Here is a 21,426-nt window from a genome sequence, read left to right on the forward strand (position 1 = left end):
TAACAAGGAAGTTAGGTGGGTAGCCTTGGGCCAGATGCATACCCTCAGTCTGACCAACCTCATGGGGTTGTTGTGATAATGGAACAGAGAAGAGGGGAAGGATGAAACCTGCGGTGTGGTGGGGGGGGGGCGGAGATCACAAATGGAATGAGTGAATTGATGAGGTTCCTAACTCTGTGTCTGCTCCAGGACAGGGTTTCTCTGGCACCTATGTGTGTGAGTGGGGGGAAGGCATCTGTGCGAGTAGCATTGGGGGGCACTGGGTCAGTGGTGGAGGGAGCCATTGCAGGGGACAGACTCAAAGTATTTGTGGGGGACTTGCCCATGGAACATGTTGGCATGCAGGGAAAGCAAATGACTGCGACCAAGTGCTTGTCATTGGCACAGGTCTCTGTAAGGGGGCAGGTGGAAGAGGAGAACGGGGATCTCCCAAGCTGCCCTTCCCTGCCCCAAACTGTCATTTATTTATTTATCTTTCGCATTTATATCCTGCCCTCCCCGCCGAAGCAGGCTCAGGGAGGCTAACAACATTAAATATCCACAATAAAATCATAAAACAATAAAAACAATTACAGTAAGATCAATTAAAATTAACAATTGCATTTAAATATTGAACAAATTTTTAAAACAGTTTTGGTGCTAAGTTCCATACCATGATGTTAAATAGCTCTGTACTTTAGTTGAAGGCCATTCGAAAAAGTGTTGTTTTACAAACCTTGCGGAATTGGGCAAGGTCCCATGTCATGTGCAAGGCATCTGCCCTGGGACTGGCCAGTACCATTAACCCACAGTGCCCTTCCCTCATGCTGCCCTGCCTCAACAGTACTCTGCGAGGCCATGCTGCAGCAGAATCATTATGGACAATGCGTCACAAGCAGCCAGCTACACTTCCACCCTGCCATAGCATAACTTGGCCCTCAGGAAACCAACTAGCAGCATCAAGGTTGCATGGTGGCTGACCACTTCCATTCTTCCAAAGTCAATAAAATGAGTTTGGCTCAACATTAGAAAGAACTTCCTGACAGTTAGAGGGATTTCTCAGTGGAACAGGCTTCCTCAGGTGGTGGTGGGCTTCCAATTGGAAGGGAATTGGTCCCTTCCAATTCTATGATTCTATGAGTACCCAGCTTAATGGGGGAAAAGTGTAGATGACTGTGGAAGGCAATGGCAAACCATCTCATAAAAAAGTCTGCCATGAAAACATCATGATGTGACATCACTCAAGCATTGGAAACAACTGGTGCTTGCACAGGGGACTACCTTTACCTTTTTACCACCACTTACAGGCAAGAAAAGTCTTTGGGAAGCACAGGGCTTGAATAGTTTCTTCCATTCTGCTGCATTTTCAGTTGGAAATGAGATGGGATACAAAGTATAATTAAATTTTCCTTGATATGCCAAACCGTCAAGCTGAGAAAAGCAAATAAAATTTATTTCAATAGAAATACTATAAGCAATTGTTCAAGTAAGCTGCATCAGTTTTCAGTGCTGCATCAGTTTATGTTGCCTACTTTCCACACTAAACTAAACTGTTTTAACTGTTTCTTGTTTAAATTGTTTAATGTTTTAACTGTTAAAGTTTAGAATTGTAAATGTTTTTATTGTTGTGAGCCGCCCTGAGTCTGCTTGGGCAGGGAGGGCGGGATATAAATCCAATAAATAAATAAATTTTAGAAATTGGAAGAACCTTTAAAGATTTATTAAAGTAAAAAGCAATACTGTCAACCAAGGGCCTCAACGAATGTGCCGTTTATGGCACTGTAGGGATATCTTGCATTCTTAGAATAATAATTTGTAAGGGGTCAGATTTCTGCAAAATTCTTTTAGAAATTTGTTAAATACAAAAGCCAACAACACAACAAAGTTAACATGTAAGGCAGTAAAGCAAACATATTTTCAAAGCTGTTTTGTGTTCAAACTTTGTTTTTCCCTACTCTTAAATGCATGACTGACTAGCTTAACAAGAACAAACCTCAGGGGATTTTTTTTTACAAACTAAAATTACTTTATTGTAATTTAGTAAGGGCAGAAAGATACTTTGGGTAAACTGCAAGAGGGCTTGCAACTTCAAGGTAGACTTAAACACCAGAGATGAAGAACATAAAGAGAAGTTCATTGCTTACATTTTAACTGTAAAGACCAAATCCATAGTTTACTACGTTTTAGATATTAATGATAATTTCATAACAAATCAACAGCAAGTGACGCCACTTGTAATTATAATAGTAAGAACAAACTGGAAGGAAGCTGTTGCCTTGAAATGTTTTTAGATTATTGTCTCCCTAAAAGCCATGTGATGCTGCATAAACAGATACAAGGCTTTCATTATACTAAGATTCTTACTTTAATAGTTGCCCCCCCTTCATTGCAAGACTACAACTTTTAACAAGCTAACTTTTAATATGCTATAAGAAGCCTTGGAGGAGAGCTTTGTATATATAAAAAAAGTTCTATTAAAAAGTCATACTATATCCCAAGGAATGAACAAAAAAAAAAAATTACATTTTCACTAATCTCCAACCACACTTATTACCAAAAATAAACAGGCTTTAAAAGGCCCAAAAGGCCAACAACAGATATTCAAACAAGGGAAAAGTCACCTTTACCCACTCATGACAGCGGTTAACATAATTACCATTGCTTGGAAGTCTCTATGTAGAGGGTCCTCTGCAAATATATGAAACTGTAGATGCTTGATGCTGAAAATAATGGCTGATTTCAACATAGTAACTGTCTCCTCCAGTCTTTCGCCACAGGCTACCACTGCCAAGTGCATCTTCTCAGAAGACAGAGAATTCACAGAATCAAATCTAATGTAAAAGAATACAGGTAGTAATAGTTCCCAAATAAAAGTGCTTAAGATGAAAAAAAAAATAAACTGTTGTAAATACTCTATGCAATAAAACAACTGGCCAGACAATGTTTACAGCATATGCAGACTGAACTAACAGGAATGCAATCTGAAGGGAATTCAGAGGACATGGCATTATGTTTAGACAGAAAGGGGAAAGCAGACATTTTCAGCTGATACCAAACTAGCACCTCCTTGATAATTTATTCTGGTAATACAAACGGCCTTTAGATGGCATAAGGTATGCACTGAGAATATTTAAATATATTTTGATTTTGTAGCTTAGGTCCCTTTGATAGAAGTTACTTTGTTAAAATAAGTCAAGATAGGTTTTTTTCTAACATGCTCAAACCACCCACATTTTACCACTTTATCCTAACAGATGCTCAAACCACCCACATTTTACCACTCTCAAAGGCAGCTCAAATTAAAAATCAAATCAAAACAATAAACCTAAATTACGTTCAGGCAGCAATATATGCTCTGACTCTGAAGAAGAAAGTTCCACTTCTGTGGAATAAGCACCACTTGCAAGTGCTTTTGTGTGCAGTGGCTCCAAAATACACTGATCTCAACAGGCTGCTTCCAGTCCTTCAGGGATTCTAAAAAGACAGGTGGGAAGGAGCCAAATGAGACAGATCTGTCGTAGGGGAAGAAGATAAAGGAGATTTGAGCCGCTCTGAGACTCAGATTCAGAGTATAGGGCTGGATATAAATTCAGATTATAGGGCGGGATATAACTCTTCATCTTCTTCCCCGGCAACTCCTGTCTTCCTTGACTATTCCTGATTCCGATATTATTGGGAGTGGAAATATTGGAGCTGGGGGGAGGGTCCTCCTATTGGACATTGCCAATCCCATACTGGACATACCAGGCATTTTGTAGGGTCAGCACTATCCCAATTGCATACTCCAAACATAAAACCATAAAAAATAAAACAAGATTGATAACTGATTGGATTAATCCACCACAAAAACAATAGGGGCAATCCTGAAATTTCACCGTATTAGGGGTGGATTTCTTATAGATCCAGCAGTAAAAATGTTCACACACAAGGCAATCCCCTATCTTTTTTATGGTGTTGAGGTATGGGACTGGAAGGAACATATACTCTCCAGCCTGGAATCAGTTCAAAATTTATTCACTAGGCGACTTCTCTGTTTTACAGGCCCTGCGGAATTGGAGCAGATCCCGCAGGGCCCGGATCTCCAGGGGGAGCTCATTCCACCAGGTAGGGGCCAGGGGTGAAAAGGTCCTGGCCCTCATTGAGGCCAGATGGATGTCTCTGGGGCTGGGTACTACCAAAAGTTTATGGATCGCTGATTGTAAAGACTTCCAGGGCTCATACAGGGAGAAACAGTCCTGAAGGTATGCTGGCAGTATAGGACTTTGAAGGTAAGTACCAACACCTTGAAACGGATCTGGTACTCAAAAGGTAGCCAGCACAGTTCACGCAGCACAGGATGGATCTGTGCTCGTACAGGCGACAATGTCAACATCCTTGCAGCAGCGTTCTGCACCAGCTGGAGTTTCCAAAGAATGGTCAAGGGTAGCCCCACATAGAGAGAGTTACAATAATCTAGCCTGGAAGTGACCATCACATGTGTCACTGTGGCCAGGTCGTGGGGGGTGAGATATGGGACCAACTGTCTGACCTGCCTCAGATGGAAAAGGCCAATCAGGCAGTGGTGGTAATGTGGGCCTCCATAGTCAGAGAGGCATCCAGGAATACTCCCAAGCTCTTCACCCTCAACATGGGCATCAATGGAGCCCCATCAAAGGATGGGAGCCTGATCTCTGATCCCAGCCCCCTGTTACCTAGGCACAGGACATCTGTCTTCAATTAATTCCATTTCAGCCGGCTATGTTGCAACCAACCAGCCACGGCTTGCAATGCCCTACCCAGTTCTCTGGGGCTGAATCTGGGCGGCCATCAATCAGCAGACAGAGCTGGGTGTCATCTGCATATTGATGACACCCCAGCCCATACCTCCGGACAAGGGCAAGGGGGCGCATGTAGATGTTGAATAACATTGGGGAAAGAATTGCTCCCTGCGGCACACAACATTGTAATGGATGCCGCTGGGACACTTCACCCCCAAGCGCCACCCCCTGTCCCCGACCTTGGAGAAAGAAGACCAGCCATTGTAAGACTAGCCCTGTACTCTTGCGTCGGTGAGGTGGTGGGCCAACACTTCATGGTCCATATCAAATGCTACTGACAGGTCAAGAAGAATCAGCAGCGCTGAACCGCCTCGATCCAGATGCCTCCAGAGATCATCTACCAAGGCAACCAACACCGTCTCTGTCCCATGGGCAGGGCACAAGTCAGACTGGAAGGAATCCAGGACATCGGTGTCCTCCAAGAAAGCCTGAAGCTGCGTTGCCACTGCCCTCTCCACTACCTTGCCCAGGAATGGCAAATTCGAAACTGGGCGGTAGTTTGCTAGGACTGTAGGGTCCAAGATGGCTTCTTCAGGAGAGGATGGACCAGTTATTAAATATGATACAAGCAAAATCAAGTACTTAGCTACTTTGTGAAAACACACTGAATAAGTATAATGAACTTGAATGTCTGACAGGAGCATGGACAGGAATAAGAATGATAGCTGTGCTGGAATCAGTCTGGATGACAAACGGTAACCTAGCTTTCAGACAGGATGAAATCAGTTAACTCTTTTTGGTTTGATTCTTTCTATCTTGCCTCTTTAGATAACTGGAGTTCTGGATTCAGACATAGATATGAACCACTCCCATCCCCCAAAATGACAGAAGGATCCAAGCTCAATTTATTTTTGTTCCTTATTTTAAAAAAATTCTTCAGTGGAAAGAAAGGAGTATTAAAGAGATCTAGCTTCTACTTTCCTCAGGCTTCTTCCAAGTCCCACTCTAGTCTGCCTCAACTGCTCACCAAGTGAGATCCAGATTCCACATCTTGAAAAAAGGAAATTAAGAAAACTCACTAGAGTAGCAGTCAGTCAGTACATTGCTGGAGTAGCAATGAATAGGTTTCTTGATCCCCACTTTCAAAGTGGGGACATGGGGGGGCACTGGGGGCCAAACAGCTAGGAGAGCCACACGGAACCCCCTGGAGAGCCACAAGCAGCTTGTGAGCTGCAGTTTGGCCACCCCTGGTACTGACTAATAACAATATTTACTAGTTTTTCACAAATAATATGACTGGGAGTTAAGGAACAATACAATAACACTCAAATATACATGTGTTTTTTACTCTCAGTCACTTCTGAGTAGCATACATGCAGGAGCTTCCCATTCTGCTGTAAAAGAGACTACTACAGAGGTGGCCAACGGTAGCTCTCCAGATGTTTTTTGCCTACAACTCCCATCACTCCCAGCCAGCATGGCCAATGGCTGGGGCTGATGGGAGTTGTAGGCAAAAAACATCTGGAGAGCTACCGTTGGCCACCCCTGGATTACTACATACATATAGAATTCTCATTTGCATGCAAACATTCTATTTTCATAAAAGAAATATAAAAACTTTAGCTGCTGAATCCTATTTATTAAATACAGCCTTTCAAAATAACAGATAACCTTCCTACTTTATTAGTTTAAAATGGTGTTTTCCATTTTCAAGGTCACAACCTGGCACCGGGCCATGCAAGCCTCAATTTCAGGTCATGGGGCCTCCCGTCAACGTCCTGCTGGCTGGCGGAGGTCAGGGGGCCCAGCCGCGCTTGCGTGGGGGCCTCTCAATGTCCCGCTGGCCAGCAGAGATCAGGGGACCCAGCTGCACTTGCGCAAGGGCCTCCCAATGTCCCACTGACTGCGGGGGGTGGGGTGGGGCTCAGTGGGTCAAGCTGTGCGGTGCAGAGAATCAGCAGTTTTAAAGGAGTTGCTCCCATCCCCTTTCTTTGTTTTTCTTTTACTTTTCTTCCTTTTTTCCCTCCTTTCTTTCACTCCTTCCCTCCCTTCCTATTTCCTTTCTCTTTCTTTTTTCTCTGTCTATTTGTTTCTAACTCTCTCCTCCTCCCTTCCTTTCTTTCTCTTTCTTTCTTTCTTTCTTTCTTTCTTTCTTTCTTTCTTTCTTTCTTTCTTTCTTTCTTTCTTTCTTTCTTTCTGTCAGTCTTTCCTTTTCCCTGTCCATTGCTTTATTTTCCACTCCCCCACTCTTTCTTTCTCCCTGTTTGCTTTATTTCCAACTCCCCCACTCCTTCCCCCTCTCTCTCTCACTCTCTTCCTTTCACTCTTTCTGTCAGTCAGCCTTTTCCCCTGGCTTCCTTCTCTCTCTGTCAGTCAGTCAGTCAATTTAAAAAGATGTTTTATTAAGTACAAGATTACAACTGCCAACTAATCTAGTGTTGGTGTCTTTTAATGGACACAAGGACTAGTGCCTTCTACTACTTGAGAACCCATAGCCAAAGGGGGATATTACACTGGAGAGCCATTGCTAATCTGAGTAGGCCAGGGAAGGGAGGGGAAAAGCTTTAAATGCCCTGCCATTTCATGTTTTCCCAGGCTGAGAGCATTTTATATTTTGTTTTCTGCTGTGTGATCCTTGTGCTTTTTCTCGATGCTTTATTTTTAAAACTGCATTGCAAAATCCCACTATTCCCCTACCTTTCCTAAACAAAATATTGCAAAAGTTTTAAGCATGTTTGTGCTTTAAGTTAAGAAATAATATCTTTAATTGTGTTTGCCTGTGTCCTTTATAAAGTCTACATCTCCTCCATCTGGCATTACATTTTAGGATACGCATGACTCGAAAAAGTCCCATTTATGACAGATCTGGCCTTCCTAACAAATGAGTCTGAAATCCCTGAATGATGTATCATTTGTATGCTGACGAGACCCAGATCTATTTCCCCTTTGCATCTAAATTAGGATGAGGCTATGGATATTCTGAACAAGTATCTGATTCTGTAACTGGTTAGATAAGGGACAATAAAGTAAACTAAATCTTTGGGGAAAGCCGACAGGAGATGAAATGTCTCTGGTTCGGGAGGACTCATCTCAAAGAGATGAAGGGTTAGCTGTTACTTTTCTACCGGGTAATGGACCAGAGTTGTCCACTGAGATGGTGACAAACAGAATGGACTGCCTGCCAGAGTCTTGAGGCGGCAGGAGGAAGGTGGCGGGCCTACCTTGCCTAGGAAATTATAGATGTTTGTACACAAATGCTAGACGTCTTCAAAGTAAAATTGGTGAGTTGGAATGTTTAGTGTTGGGAGAAAACAGACATTGTGGGAATTTCAGAAACTTGGTGGAATGAGGAGAATCAATGGGACACGGTGATTCCTGGATATGTTATATCGGAAGGATAGGGAAGGAAGGGTTGGAGGTGGGGTGGCTCTGTATGTCAGAGAGGGCATACGGTCCAGTAAGACTGAGGTCAGAGAATTAGATTCCCTTCTAGAAATGCTTTGGGTCGAAATAGAGGGCCAAAAAGGAAATTTAACTATGGGAGTTTGTTATTGCCCACCAAATCAAAAGATAGAAGACGACTATAATATGATGGAAGGCTTAAAGACAGTGGCTAGACAGAAAAACTGTGCCATCATAGGTGATTTTAACTACCCGCAGATTGATTGGGTCAATATGTGTTCTGGTCAAGAGAAAGAGATTGAGTTTCTAGATGCTCTCAATGACTGTGCTATGGAGCAGATGGTCTCTGAACCTACCAGGGGTGGGGCAATCCTGGATTTGGTCCTAAGTAATGCCCAAGACTTGGTGAGAGAGTGGTGGGCTTCTTAAGCCTACCCAGAATCATAACACAGATGATGTCTCCTTTGGGGGGGGGGGAGTGTGTTTTATGGTCCGAAAAATATGGTAACTTCTTTAAAAACATAGGAGTGATGTCATATCACTCTAGGAATTGCTGCAAACTCTATGGTTACACCATCAGTTTTCTTGTGATTCCTAGAGCTATATGACATCACTTCTGGGTTTTCCCTGGAAGTTACTGTCACACTACAGGCAATGCTGGCTTTTTTTTTTTTAAATTACCCCACTGTTCTTCCAAGTGGCAGCAGGCAAGAGGGTTGCTGGTGGGAGGTACCCCACACACTATTGAAGGCCTATTTACTGTCTCAATTTGGAAAATTTTGGTAACAATATGTTATAATGTGTCTAATGAACAGTATTCAGTGTTTTCAATGTTATGCCTATCAAAATATTCTAATAGCCCCTACATATTGTGAGTATATAAAATATGTATCTATTCAAATATTTCCTGCTGTTTACTACAGAGCACGTTTTCTACTTTTAATTTTTATCCCCCCACTCAATACCTCAGCACAGGATGCAACAGTTTGCAACTCTCTCGAGTATTGGGTATATCTCTACTGGCAGTGGTGGTCATAATTTAAAAATTATTTTGATGGAAATAAATCCATTCTACTTGAGGGATAGGGACATCCTTAAAACACTATGGCACAAGGAATGTAAGGGAAAAGAATAATCATCATGTCAACATTTTCTTAAATTGCCAAATAGTTACTAGCAAGACTGAAATTAGCTAATTGAGCAATTAATAAGACTGTCAAAGCCTACCTACGAGCAGCTTCCCAAAAGCAGTTCCTTCCACAAACATCAGAGGGCAGCATCCAATAGGAATTCCAGTAAGATACAGACACATTCTTACACCTGACAGGATAAGACAGAAACAATCCTGTATAAATATAATTTGTCTTATATAATGGTTCTAATGGAATAATTTTGCTTGCTCACATAAAATTTAAGCCACTAATTAATCATTAGTGGCTGAAGGTAGAGCTTCATGGAATGTATAACGTTAGTTTATACATACCAGGACAATTGAAACCAGAGAGTAACCCTACACAACAGGGCAAGCCAATGCAGAACTACACTGTTCTAATACTCACTGACTTCAATTAACTAAGAAGAGTGTAACTCTACTCAAGATTCTTACAGAGCAATCCTAAGCACAGAGCCCAATTCTACTGAAACATGATTGAATAGTTGGTTCACAGCAGAATTTCTTAAATATATCAGACTAGGAATAAGGCCCATTGTGAAGAAAAATACCACGGGCTCTAGAAAAGGCTTGGGGTGAGTGCCCCCCTTGCTGTCTTCCCACCCACCCAAGTGAAGGCATCCACTCCCCCCCACCTCAAGGGGAGCTGATCTCTTGCCAGGCCTAGGGTAGCCAACCTCCAGGTAGAGCCTGAAGATCTCCTGGGATCACAACTGAACTCCAAACAACAGATCTCTCTCCTGCTGGAGAAAACTGTTTTGGAGGGTGGACTCTATGGCATTATATTCAGCTGAGGGTTCTCCCTTTACTGACAGAAGCTACCTTGGTTGCCTAGCAACAGACTCTGGCTAGCAGCTTCCCCAATGGCCAATCCTCATCTGTCCTGGGGTGAGGCTGAGGGGAAGAGGGAGGGAATGACAGGAAAGAGGCAGCCACCATGGCCTCTGGGGAAACGCTTGTGAGGTTGCAGCAAAGCGGCAGCCCTTTCTGAGGCCGGTTTATGGAGAGAACACAGAGAAGCATTTGAGATGTGTCTGTCTCTTTGGTAAACTGTTTTGGTGGTTTGTTCAGTGTTCCTGAGCCCACAATAGGTGGGGGACAGGGGAGTCTTGCCAATGGAAACCCAGAGGTGGTGACTGATGCATGATGGGGTAATGGTTTGTTGAGTGCATCTGTCAGCCAACGTTAGCGCTCCATTTGGCCACCACCATTAGGGAATTATTATCTATGATTATTGTTTCTTTGCTACAAAATAGCAAGCTTAAAAATATTTTCTAAAAGTCAGGTATTTTAAACGTCCAAACAATGAATAAAAACTGTCATTATACATCCCTGAATTACTTTAAAAGCCGCCTGCTTTTAAAAAGATCCCCAAGCACTACCTGTGGTTGTACCTACTATTTTAACATCACTATTAGGTGCCCCATAAATTAAACTCTGAAGTCTTTGCTGCCATTTTCACTTCTAGCTTCTGAGCTTCTTCTTTTGACATCTATTCTAGGATTTTGCCAGTACAGGAATGCTACTCAGAACAGCTTCTCTCTATGTGTGTATGTGTGTGTGCACGCGCATGTGCGCACTAATCCCTTCATTTTTCCAATTCTCAGGTTTTTTTAAATTATAACAAGATATAGAGCGTATGCCAAATTATGCTCACAAAATACTAAACTCATAACCCTGCCCCCCAAGGGAAACTTAGACAAAATACAACTTTACAGTCCACCTAGAAACCAAATCACACAGGCAAGATTCATAAAGTAGGTTCAGTACAAAGGTAATATAATCTATACCAGAGGTGGCCACAATTGCTTAACATAAGAGCCACATAGAATAAATGTCAGATGTTTGAGAGCTGTCAGATGTTTTACAACCACAAGACATGAACGTCAGATGTTTTTTGAAAGCCGCAAAATGGACGGATGGACAAAAAGGGAGGGAGGGAGAAAGAAAACTAACTTTAAATGCATTCTCCAAGCCAACAGCTGGCTTGGCGAAGTGATTTAAAGAGAGAAATGCCTTCTCCAAACCAGCTGATGGAGTGGCAGGGGCTTTGAGAGCCACACAATATCTGTGAAAGAGCCACATGTGGCTCCCAAGCCACAGTTTGGCTGCCCCTGATCTATACAAACAGGCATAGTATGCCAATAAAGTACATAGTGGCTTGGAAGGCAATAAGAATTGTCAGAGTCTGACAAAACACATTACACAGAATGACTGGAAATGCACAGGGTGAACAAACTTTCCTAGATTTTTTTTTTGGGGGGGGAGGGCATCAAAACCATATTACAGAAGTGAGGGAATGGTATGGTAAAAAAAAAAATTGGGGGGGGGCAGAATGTCAAGGTCAGATATATGTGCAACAATACGAAACCAAAGCTCTACGAAGATTTCCTGAGATCTAGGTGAGAATGCCTGAGTACTATGAGAGGAAATTTTCCCAAGTATGAAGTAGTCCCAGAGCCAGGTTCTCTAATCACACAAATCCTTCATCTTCAGCAGCTGCCCCTACCTCATCATTCTCTGCTGTGGCTTCTACTTTGTGGAATAGCATCTCTGAAGAGGTCAGGGAGGCTCCCAATATTATCATCATTCCACAGCATTTGTAAAATGCAGTTGTTCAGGGTAATATTTTTATAAAAGGAACAGACTGTAGCAAAAAGGACTTATTCGGGGGGACACTTTTGCAAAGGGCTATAGGTCATGGCCCTTTTTATTGTATGTATTAACTTGTTCTTACTGTATTGTGTTTTAACGCCTATAATCAAGTTCTTGCATTTCTTTTACATCATGTGGTTCCTGTTGATTTTTGAAAAAAATTGTAACTGCCTTAAGTCTCAGTGAGAAAGGTGGACTATAAAATAAATAATGAATATCTTCCCTGGAATGGTCTTCTTCCCTTTGGGAACCACAATAACTGGTAGACTGTATTCACAAAAGGAAGCAGATAAAGTGGCTGAGCTAGGAATTTCATATATAATTTGCCATTGAGTACCTACTTGCTCTGTTGAACATTTTCTCATTATAAATATAGAATATATTTTAAAACGCAGTCATTTTTAATAAACTGTAGGGCCTTCTATAACAGAATAATTCAAAGCACTTAAAACATGCTTGTACTTAATCTGTAATGGAAACCACACAATGGGGAACGAGCAGGTGCTCAGCAGTTCTAAACTGACAGAAAACTAGTCATCTGTTTTAATTTCAAGGCAGACACATCTCATGAAATCAGTCTATCAATACTAATAGGTCCCTTGAAGTTGGCTATCATATTACCATGCTTAAATTGAATTTAGTTATTTAGTTATTCAAGTGAAAAATGTCCTAATGGTTTAATAGGAATACATATTGTGACAACTGATATAAACCGCCAATGCAAGAACAGTGACAGGGAGAAAGATGCTACTTGAATGAGATTTCAGCTCAGCTTTATACAGTTTAATTCTATCATTTTAAAGTAACAGAAATATAGTGTTGATTGGATAACATTTATATTAGCTGTGTCACAGTCTAGTTAATAATTTCCAAATAGTAATCTCCGCAAAAAAAACCCTTTTCTGAATTACTGTTCCTCTGAAAATTAATATAGTATATTGCATTATATTGAAAGGCATTAATCAAACTAAGGTGTGTGTCTAATCAGCCTGTTAATGTATATTAAACTGAAACTCCTTTACAAAGAATTGCTGCTGCAATGTTTGCACCAAAGCCAAGGCACCGCCTGTACCCTTGCGCCACAGCTGGAGCTCCCTTTCCGATCTTATAAATTGCTCTGCCCATGGAGAAGCACATGAAATGATACTCTATGTGTTGTGGAAAAACAAAAACCAGCAGCTATTTAGAACTGAACCTCTATCTGTTTAATTACAGAGTTCAAGAAAGTATCTACAAAGCCAACTGAAAACAGACTTCTGAGGTGGCAGAAGTGTGCTTTCTGTACAACAAACTATGGAGTCAGAATCGCCTCAGGCAAGTTTCCTGTAATCATTGCAATGCTTCTGCATTAGTCTGATTCCTTTCAGCTAAAAGAACTGTAACAGCAGTTACAGTATTGCATCACATCTTTCATCTAATACTAAGAGGCAGCTGAAAAGATTTGTATAGGCATGACCAGAGATTTTAGCAAATTAAATCTCAATCCTTACCTTACTTATAAATATTTAAATGAAAAATAACATTACGGTGAAGTGATTAAGTTTCTAACATGCAATGACAGGACAGCAAGAAGTGACTCATGAGCAACTGAACTGGAAAGAACTGATCCTTCAAATACTATAAAGTTATTCACAGCACATTAATTTCTACCAAACCCCATATTTTTAGCTATGAAGCATAATTTTCTCATGTTATGCAGTGTATATAATCTAAGACTTGTGAACAATGCGCAGCAGGATCCAAATCCCCGCTGCCCACCCCCCAATCACGAGCCCCCTGCTGGTCTGAATGATTCAATAACATGCTTGCGCGGGAACCCAGTGTTGTATATAGTTGGCCCCACTGGCCCAGTTCCTCAGTCTTTTAGTGCAGCCCTATATCATGCTTTATCTAATAGAGCTAATTATCACTACCACCTTGCCTCTTCAATGCATCGAACCCACTATAATAAAATTTTATTTTTACCTTTTATTTAAGAAGGACTAGAAAAGCTGGAACATATTAATAAGAACATTATGATAAAGTGCAAAGCTCATCACAGGCTGCTTCCACGCAACAAGGAATCTCTATTTGAGAGTCATCACTGCTGCAAATGCAGAGGCATGTGCATTAGCAATGAAGCATCCACATGGGACTTGTCTGAGCACTTTTCTCCTTCACCACCATTTCCCCTGTGCTTTTTCTGCCATGCTACCAGAGGACTTTAAATTTTAAACTGATAACTGCTAGTGTATTACAGCACAAAAGCCTCTAAGTGGAGAAAACAAGTGACTGCAAGGGACTGACAATAGGAAAATTATTTATTTATTTATTTAGTATATTTCTATTCCGCTTATTCTCCGTAGGTCAGGGTGGAGTACAGCATATGATAAAACAATAAAATACAATAAAAATTTAAAAAAACAGACAGCTCAACAGCACTCAGAGAAGTTTACCATATCACATATTGCCCAGCCTGGTCATCTCACATCATGATATCTCACAGGTGACAGTGCCGATAGGGGAGGCCAACCAGATCAAGAATAGACGCCCGCAGCTCAACGAAACGCCCCAAAATACCACTGATATGGGCAGGGCCCCATGAAAATGTCCACCTTTATGCCCCAATAGTGTGATAATGTGCTGGGACTGGACTTGGACTGCAGCAAAGCAAGTTTGGTAAATAGCATTCTGAGGATGGGGAAAGGATTGTTAAATCATGGTAACATTGGGTAGAGGTTTGGAAGACAAGAAGGGAGAGAAGGAATCTCTATGTAGAAGCAAACTCAGTGATAACCTAGGATCAACGTAAGAGATCATAAGAGAAGCAATGTTGGATCAGGCCAATGGCCCATCCAGTTCAACACTCTGTATCACACAGTGACAAAAATACCCAGGTGCCATCAGGAGGTCCACCAGTGTGGCCAGGACACTAGAAACCCTCCCACTGTTGCCCCCCCCAAGCACCAAGATTACAGAGCATCACTGCCCCAGAGAGAGACTGATTTTGCACTATGCTTCTTCCGGGGTGGAGATCCCTTTTCCTACCAGGGCTTTGCTCCGTTTTCGCACAAGTTTCCTTGGAGCTGTGAGTTGGCGTGCCGCTATTCTGCAGCAAGCGGAATAGCGGCACACCAAAACGCAGCTTTGGGGTAACTTGTGCGAAAACGGAGCAAAGCCCCGGTAACAAAAGGGTTCTTCACCCTGGAACAAGAGTAGTGTGAAATCAGTAAGAGAGTTCCTAGCATGCGCTGTAGTTAATAGCCACTGATGGACCTCTGCTCCATGTGTTTATCCAATCCCCTCTTGAAGCTGGCTATGCTTGTAGCCGCTACCACCTCCTGTGGCACTGAATTCCATGTGTTAATCACCCTTTGGGTGAAAATGACCACTGGATACTCACCGTGAAGGGTCCTTCTCCTTTGAGGACAGGAGGACATCTTGTGGGTGATTTCCCACCCTACTTGTAGGGAGGCAGGAACAAATTTCAGCTTCCTGTTCCTGTCTGGAGTCACTCATTTTCCTCAGTTCAGCGACTCCATAAGCAGTAGAATTCAACTATAACTAAGAAACACTATGATAGAAAAAACATCCATAAAGACAGGATAGAACATGTAGCCAGTTTGAACAGTTTAAGAAACTAGGGTCCCAGGACTGCAGATCTTTTGAACCTGAAATAGAAACAATATCAAGTGAAATAGCTGCGCATCTGGAGATCACCAATGTACTTCAGGGAGGGCCAAGATGTCCTCCTGTTCTTAGAGGAGAAGGACCCTTCACGGTGAGTATCCAATGGTCGTTCTCCCTCTGAGGCAGTCGGACATCTTGTGGGACATCCTAAAGCAGTGTCACAAACGTCAGGGTGGGAAACTTAGTTGGTAACCTCCAGAATGCTCTGCAATACCTTGCGGCCAAATGCTGCACCTACAGAGTCGTAAGCGTTAATTTTGTAGTGTTTAATAAACGTGGACAATTACAACCATGTCGCAGCCTTGCAAATTTCTTCAACCGAAGCTCTGTTTGCTAGTGCCATACTGATTGCTGTACTTCTGACCGAGTGCGCAGTTACACCTGCTGGGACTGGCAGTCTTTGAGCTTTGTATGCTTCTGCTATACACAGTCTGATTGTTTTGCTGATTGCTGCCTTTCACATGCCCTTTCCCATGTGAGGTGGGGAGATGTTTATGAAGAGTGAGTCTGTTTTTCTGATTGGTTCAGTTCTGTGTATGAAAGCTTTTTATGCCCTCCACATGTCTAGGTTGTGCCACAACTTTTCGGTGGGATGTTTGGGATTAGGGCAAAAGGAGGGTAAAGAAACCTCCTGTGAGGTATGGAATTTGGAAACTACTTCATGTTGGAAGGATGGATCAGTGAACAGAACCACTTTGTCCTTATGGAAAATGCATAGATTGCCCCCAGCTCTGACACTCTATGTGCTGATGTTACTGCTGTTAAGAATATAGTCTTCATTATGAGTATTGATAGCGGAACTTCCATGATTGGTTCAAACAGGACTTTAGTTAGTGCTGTCAGGACTGTATTCAGTTTCCATGTTGGGAATCTGTGAGATTGTGGGGGTTGAGATAAGGTCGTCCCCCTTAGAAAGCATTGGATGTGGTGATGTCTAGAAATTGGTACTCCTTTTTTATTGGGAAGTACTGATGCTAACGCCACCACCTGTCTACGCAGGGTTGCAGTCTTTAAGCCAGAAGATTGACCATCTTGCAGAAAGGATAGAATGTCTCTAATTTTGGGACTTAGAGGTTCCAGCTGATTTCTTATGCACCATCTGACGAAAGCCTTCCACACTGTGTTATAGATTCTGAGAGCAGATGACTTCCTGGAGGCAATCATGGTATCAACAACTTGTTTTGAAAATCCCGATCATAGTATTTTATCCCTTTCAATCGCCAAGCAGTCATATGGAACCACTCTGGACGAGGATGGAGTATTGGACCCTGTTGAAGTATGTCCGGATGTACTTCCAGGGTCAGTGGTGGGAATACTGACATTTCCTGAAGGTCCACAAACTATGGTCTTCTTGGCCAATATGGTGCCCCCACAATTATGTCTGCTTCTTGTGCTCGGATTCTTCTGATTAGTCTGAGAATCATAGGAAGCTGGGGAAAGGCGTAGAGAAGCTCCGCTGGCCACTGCGTCATCAGGGTGTCTGTTGCCTCCGCTTTGTGATGGTAATATCTGGAGTAAAAGCGTCTCCGCTGATTGTTGAGGGGTGATGCAGAGATCTACTGTCGGTTCCCCAAAATGTTTCACTATCTGCTGGAAGGTGTTTTTGGAGAGCCAGTTTGGTGTAGTGGTTAGGTGTGTGGACTCTTATCTGGGAGAACCGGGTTTGATTCCCCACTCCTCCACTTGCACCTGCTAGCATGGCCTTGGGTCAGCCATAGCTCTGGCAGAGGTTGTCCTTGAAAGGGCAGCTGCTGTGAGAGCCCTCTCCAGCCCCACCCACCTCACAGGGTGTCTGTTGTGGGGGAGGAAGGTAAAGGAGATTGTGAGCCGCTCTGAGACTCTTCGGAGTGGAGGGCAGCATATAAATCCAGTATCTTCATCTTCTATCTTATTTTTGCTCAGCGCCCATTCTTCTTGATCGATCTTTTGTCGGCTCAGCCAGTCCTCTTGTATGTTGGCTACCCCTTTGATGTGTTCTGCTTTGATTGAGGCTAGATGAGTTTGAGCCCTGGAGAATAGCTTGCATGCCTCGTGTAGTGCTCTGGACCTGGAGCCCGCCTGTTTGTTGATATACGCCTTGGCTGATATATTGTCCGGGCGTGTGAGAACATAAACCCTGTGTATTTGTGGGGCAAAGTGTAGCAGGGCTAATCTGATTGCCCTTAGCTCTAGTATGTTTATTGGCAGTTTTGTCTCCTGTGTGACCATTGGCCCTGGACTGAAGAATCTTGTAGAGTTGCTCCCCAACCCGTCATACTGGCATCTGTAAACAGCTGTGTTGAATGTTTGCACCAGGAGTATTTTCCCTGCACCAGATTCTGTGACTTGGTCCACCACCGAAGACTCATCTTTACCTGCAATGGGACCTTGAGCGAGAGGTTCCTCTTCTTGGACATGTGATATTGGTATGGGCGAAGAAAGTCCTGGAGTGATCTGATATGAAATCGACCCCACTGAATGGTGTCTATGAATGAAACCATTAGGCCCTGAAGTGCCACTAGTGACATGAGTGGTGACTGCCTAGCCTTGATGATTGACACCGCTGCTTCTTTGATCTTGGCTGCTTTCCATTGTGGCAGCAAGTCTGTTTGAGTCGGTGTTGATTAGTACTCCCAGGTGTTCCATTTGGTGAGATGGATGGAGAGAACTCTTCTGGAAACAGCAGAAATCCTGCAAGCATTTGACTGTGTCCTGATGCACCCTTGGGACTGATGGTGCTCTTATCAGGCTATTGTCGAGGTATGGATGAATGTGAATGCCTCTCTTCCTGAGAAACATGATCTGACTCGCCATAACCTTGGGGAACACCCGGGGGGCTGATGCCAGACCGAATGGGAGTGCCTTGAACTGATAATGATTGCCTTCGTAACAGAATCTGAGGAATTTCCTGTAACCTACAAAAAATGGAATATGGAGGTATGCTTCAAAAAGGTCTATGGACGTTAACAGTTCCTGATGTTGTAGGGATTCTGCTATGGTCTTCAGTGTTTCCATCCTGAAGTGTTTGGCCAGGACAAACCTGTTTAAGAATTTCAGATACAGAACCAATCTCCAATCCCAACTTTTTTGGCACTGTGAAAAAGATCGAGTACACTCCACTCCTGTAGTCCTCACTTCTGAAGGAACAGGTTCTATAGCTTTGATTGATAGGAGGTGTTGTGTTGCCTGGAGTGTCCTTGACTTCTTGGCGGAGTTCCTGTGTTCCGGCGAGGATAGGAATCTGTTTGGGGGAAAGGAGTGGAACTCTATTTTGTAGCCATCTGAAGCTATTTCCTTGCACTAGTTGTCTTCCGAATTCACTTGCCAATGATGTTGAAAGTGCAGGAGTCTTGCTCCGAAGGGGATTGCCAGGTAGTCATGCTTTGGATTTAGGGTCTCTATCCGATCTGTCCTGTTGTTTGGAAGACTTGTTGAATTGGTTGCCATAGCTAGATCTTCTGAATCCCTGATTGTTTGAATCCCAGGATCCCTTCTTTGTCTCTTGGCGAAAGTGTGGTAGTGCATGTTGGGAACGAAAGGAAGAAGGGTTAGATGACCTTCTGTCTGTGCGACGTATGAACTTCGGCATCGCTGTAGAAAAGGCGATTACTCGAGATGCAAAGACCATCGAGTCTAGCTTTGAGTCTGTCAGGAAAGATATAGTTTTTGGTATTCTTTGTGCTCCATCCACTGTGCTTGAGTTTTCCTGTGGTATTTTTATGAGTTTCTTCATCCACACTATCGAGGCTCTGGCTACCAAAGAGCTGATGGCTGAGGCTTTGAGAGCCATGGAGCGTGCCTCATGGACTCGTTTGAGTGCAAATTCTGATTTTTTTTTGTCTAAATTATCTCTTAGTGCACCGTACCCATCTTCTGAGACCAGTCCTGTGCTCTGTAGGGCTGTTATTGGTGTATCCACCAGGGGTGTCTGCAGGAATTCATTAGTAAAAGAATAAAGGTTGTACAGCTTTCTAATGAACGCTGGATATTGTTTATTGGCACAGAGTCTTTTCTACTCAGCCCTCATCTGTCTTTCAAAATAAGCTGGGAATGGAAATGCTTTTTCTGATGATCTGTGTCTGGGGAAGAATTCACTATCCCCCTCTTTACATTACTTTACATTTATCCCTGTTAAAATTCATTTTATTGGTTTCAGCCCAGTTTTCCAGCCTGTCAAGGTCATCCTGGATCCTGTTTCTGTCTTCTTCTGTGTTTGCAACCCCTCCCAATTTAGTATCATCTGCAAATTTAATAAGCATTCCCTCTATTCCTTCATCCAAATCATTGATAAAGATGTTGAACAAAACAGGTCTAGGACAGATCCTTGAGACACTCCACTTGTCACTCCTCTCTATGAGGATGAGGAACCATTCACAAGCACTCTTTGGGGGTGATCTGTCAACCAGTTACAGATCCACCTAACGGTAACAGAATCCAAACCACATTTTACCAACTTGTCAACAAGGATAGTATGTGGAATCTTATCAAAAGCCTTAATGAAATGAAGATAAATTATGTCTACAGCATTCCCTGATCCAGCAAGGTAGTCACTTTCTCAAAAAAAGAGATCAGGTTAGTCTGACATGACTACTTGATAGAGGACTTCTTTCTAACAACTACCCTAGAATCAGCAGATGCCTTCCAAATACCTCTTTCCAACCACTTCTCCTTGCTAGGAGAGGACACTGCTGACCTTTCTGAGTATATACTTTGACTTGTCACCTGTAACACCCAACAGTGGATTAATTAACATCAATAATGAAGCTCATGACTCCTCTGTTATCTACCCTGAGGAAGCTTCTATGATCAACAAAACCCCTGCAGATTTGCTCTTCTTGGTGGCTGAATCAATGAGATTTATCTGAGGAAGACTAAATTCCCTACATTCAAAACTTGAGAATGTTACTGAGTCACTATCAAGTTTCCTCAGAGACAAGGACACTGAAAGTAATAACAATTCAACTGATAAGCCCTTACTTCCACAGACATCGAGTCTGAACCATCTTAAGCATGACCTTTACTACCAACAACCCAAGCAAACAATCCAAGGCACATGGCAGCTGACTTGGCAACCTTACTCAGTTTGCTTGACTGTTTGTAAATTCAGAGGAGTGCTCCTGTCTTGGAAGGCCCCCTACCCTGGTCAGAAGACACTTACATAATTTATTTAGCTCCCAAACTGGAATTGTGGACTTAAGGTCAGTAGAACTGCTGCACAGTTTATTTCCAACTCAAAGGGTCCTTTTGTCATTTAACAGTTCAAAATTGCCTAATTTACTTTTCAAGGAAAAAGCTTACCTAAAGTCAAAAGGGATTTTTCCTACATTTCTTTTGCAATGCAAATATTGTGCCACTCATTCCTGCGGGCATAAATGGAAATATTCCAGCCAGTCCCAGTGTAGTCCATAAGAAGCTGCTGCTGTTTCCTGAGACCCAACTCATGGACATGGATCCTTTGGATCACGAAGCTTTTGATCAAGAGGTCCAGAACCTCTTTAGTGGGCTCCCTATATCCGAAAAGGCAGCTGTAATAGATAGACTGGAAACAATGGCAGCCTGACTGTGAAGGAACATTTTGGATGCTACAAGACACTCGCCTGTTACACCATCATCTCCAGCAGATGCTGCTAAGGATCCCCAATAAACCCATGAGAGGATCACTCATACTTTCAATTACTCCTCCTCCAACCACATTGAAAATAATTTCCTGGAATATTGCAGGATGGAGGAGTAAAGTCAATGATGTAGATTTTCTTAGCTATATAAAAAGCTTCAATATCATATTTTTGCAGGAAACATGGTCTCACAATGTGA

At 42.7% G+C, this 21,426-nt stretch overlaps 1 protein-coding gene across 2 annotated transcripts in view; it reads right to left on the minus strand.

Annotated features, from left to right (window-relative positions):
- Positions 1-21,426, minus strand: part of GXYLT1 (glucoside xylosyltransferase 1) — a 61,655-nt gene that overhangs the window by 14,065 nt on the left and 26,164 nt on the right. The window contains exons 2-4 of one of the 2 annotated variants that reach the window (XM_060244930.1): positions 9,366-9,458; positions 2,636-2,810; positions 1,285-1,410 (exon numbers count right to left, since the gene is read on the minus strand). In XM_060244930.1, coding sequence (XP_060100913.1) covers positions 1,285-1,410; positions 2,636-2,810; positions 9,366-9,458 — 394 coding nt within the window. The remainder of the gene's footprint in view (positions 1-1,284; positions 1,411-2,635; positions 2,811-9,365; positions 9,459-21,426) is intronic. The other variant, XM_060244931.1, reaches the window with a different exon arrangement.

Source organism: Heteronotia binoei, chromosome 8, assembly GCF_032191835.1.
Source record: "Heteronotia binoei isolate CCM8104 ecotype False Entrance Well chromosome 8, APGP_CSIRO_Hbin_v1, whole genome shotgun sequence".
Lineage (NCBI taxonomy): Eukaryota > Metazoa > Chordata > Lepidosauria > Squamata > Gekkonidae > Heteronotia > Heteronotia binoei.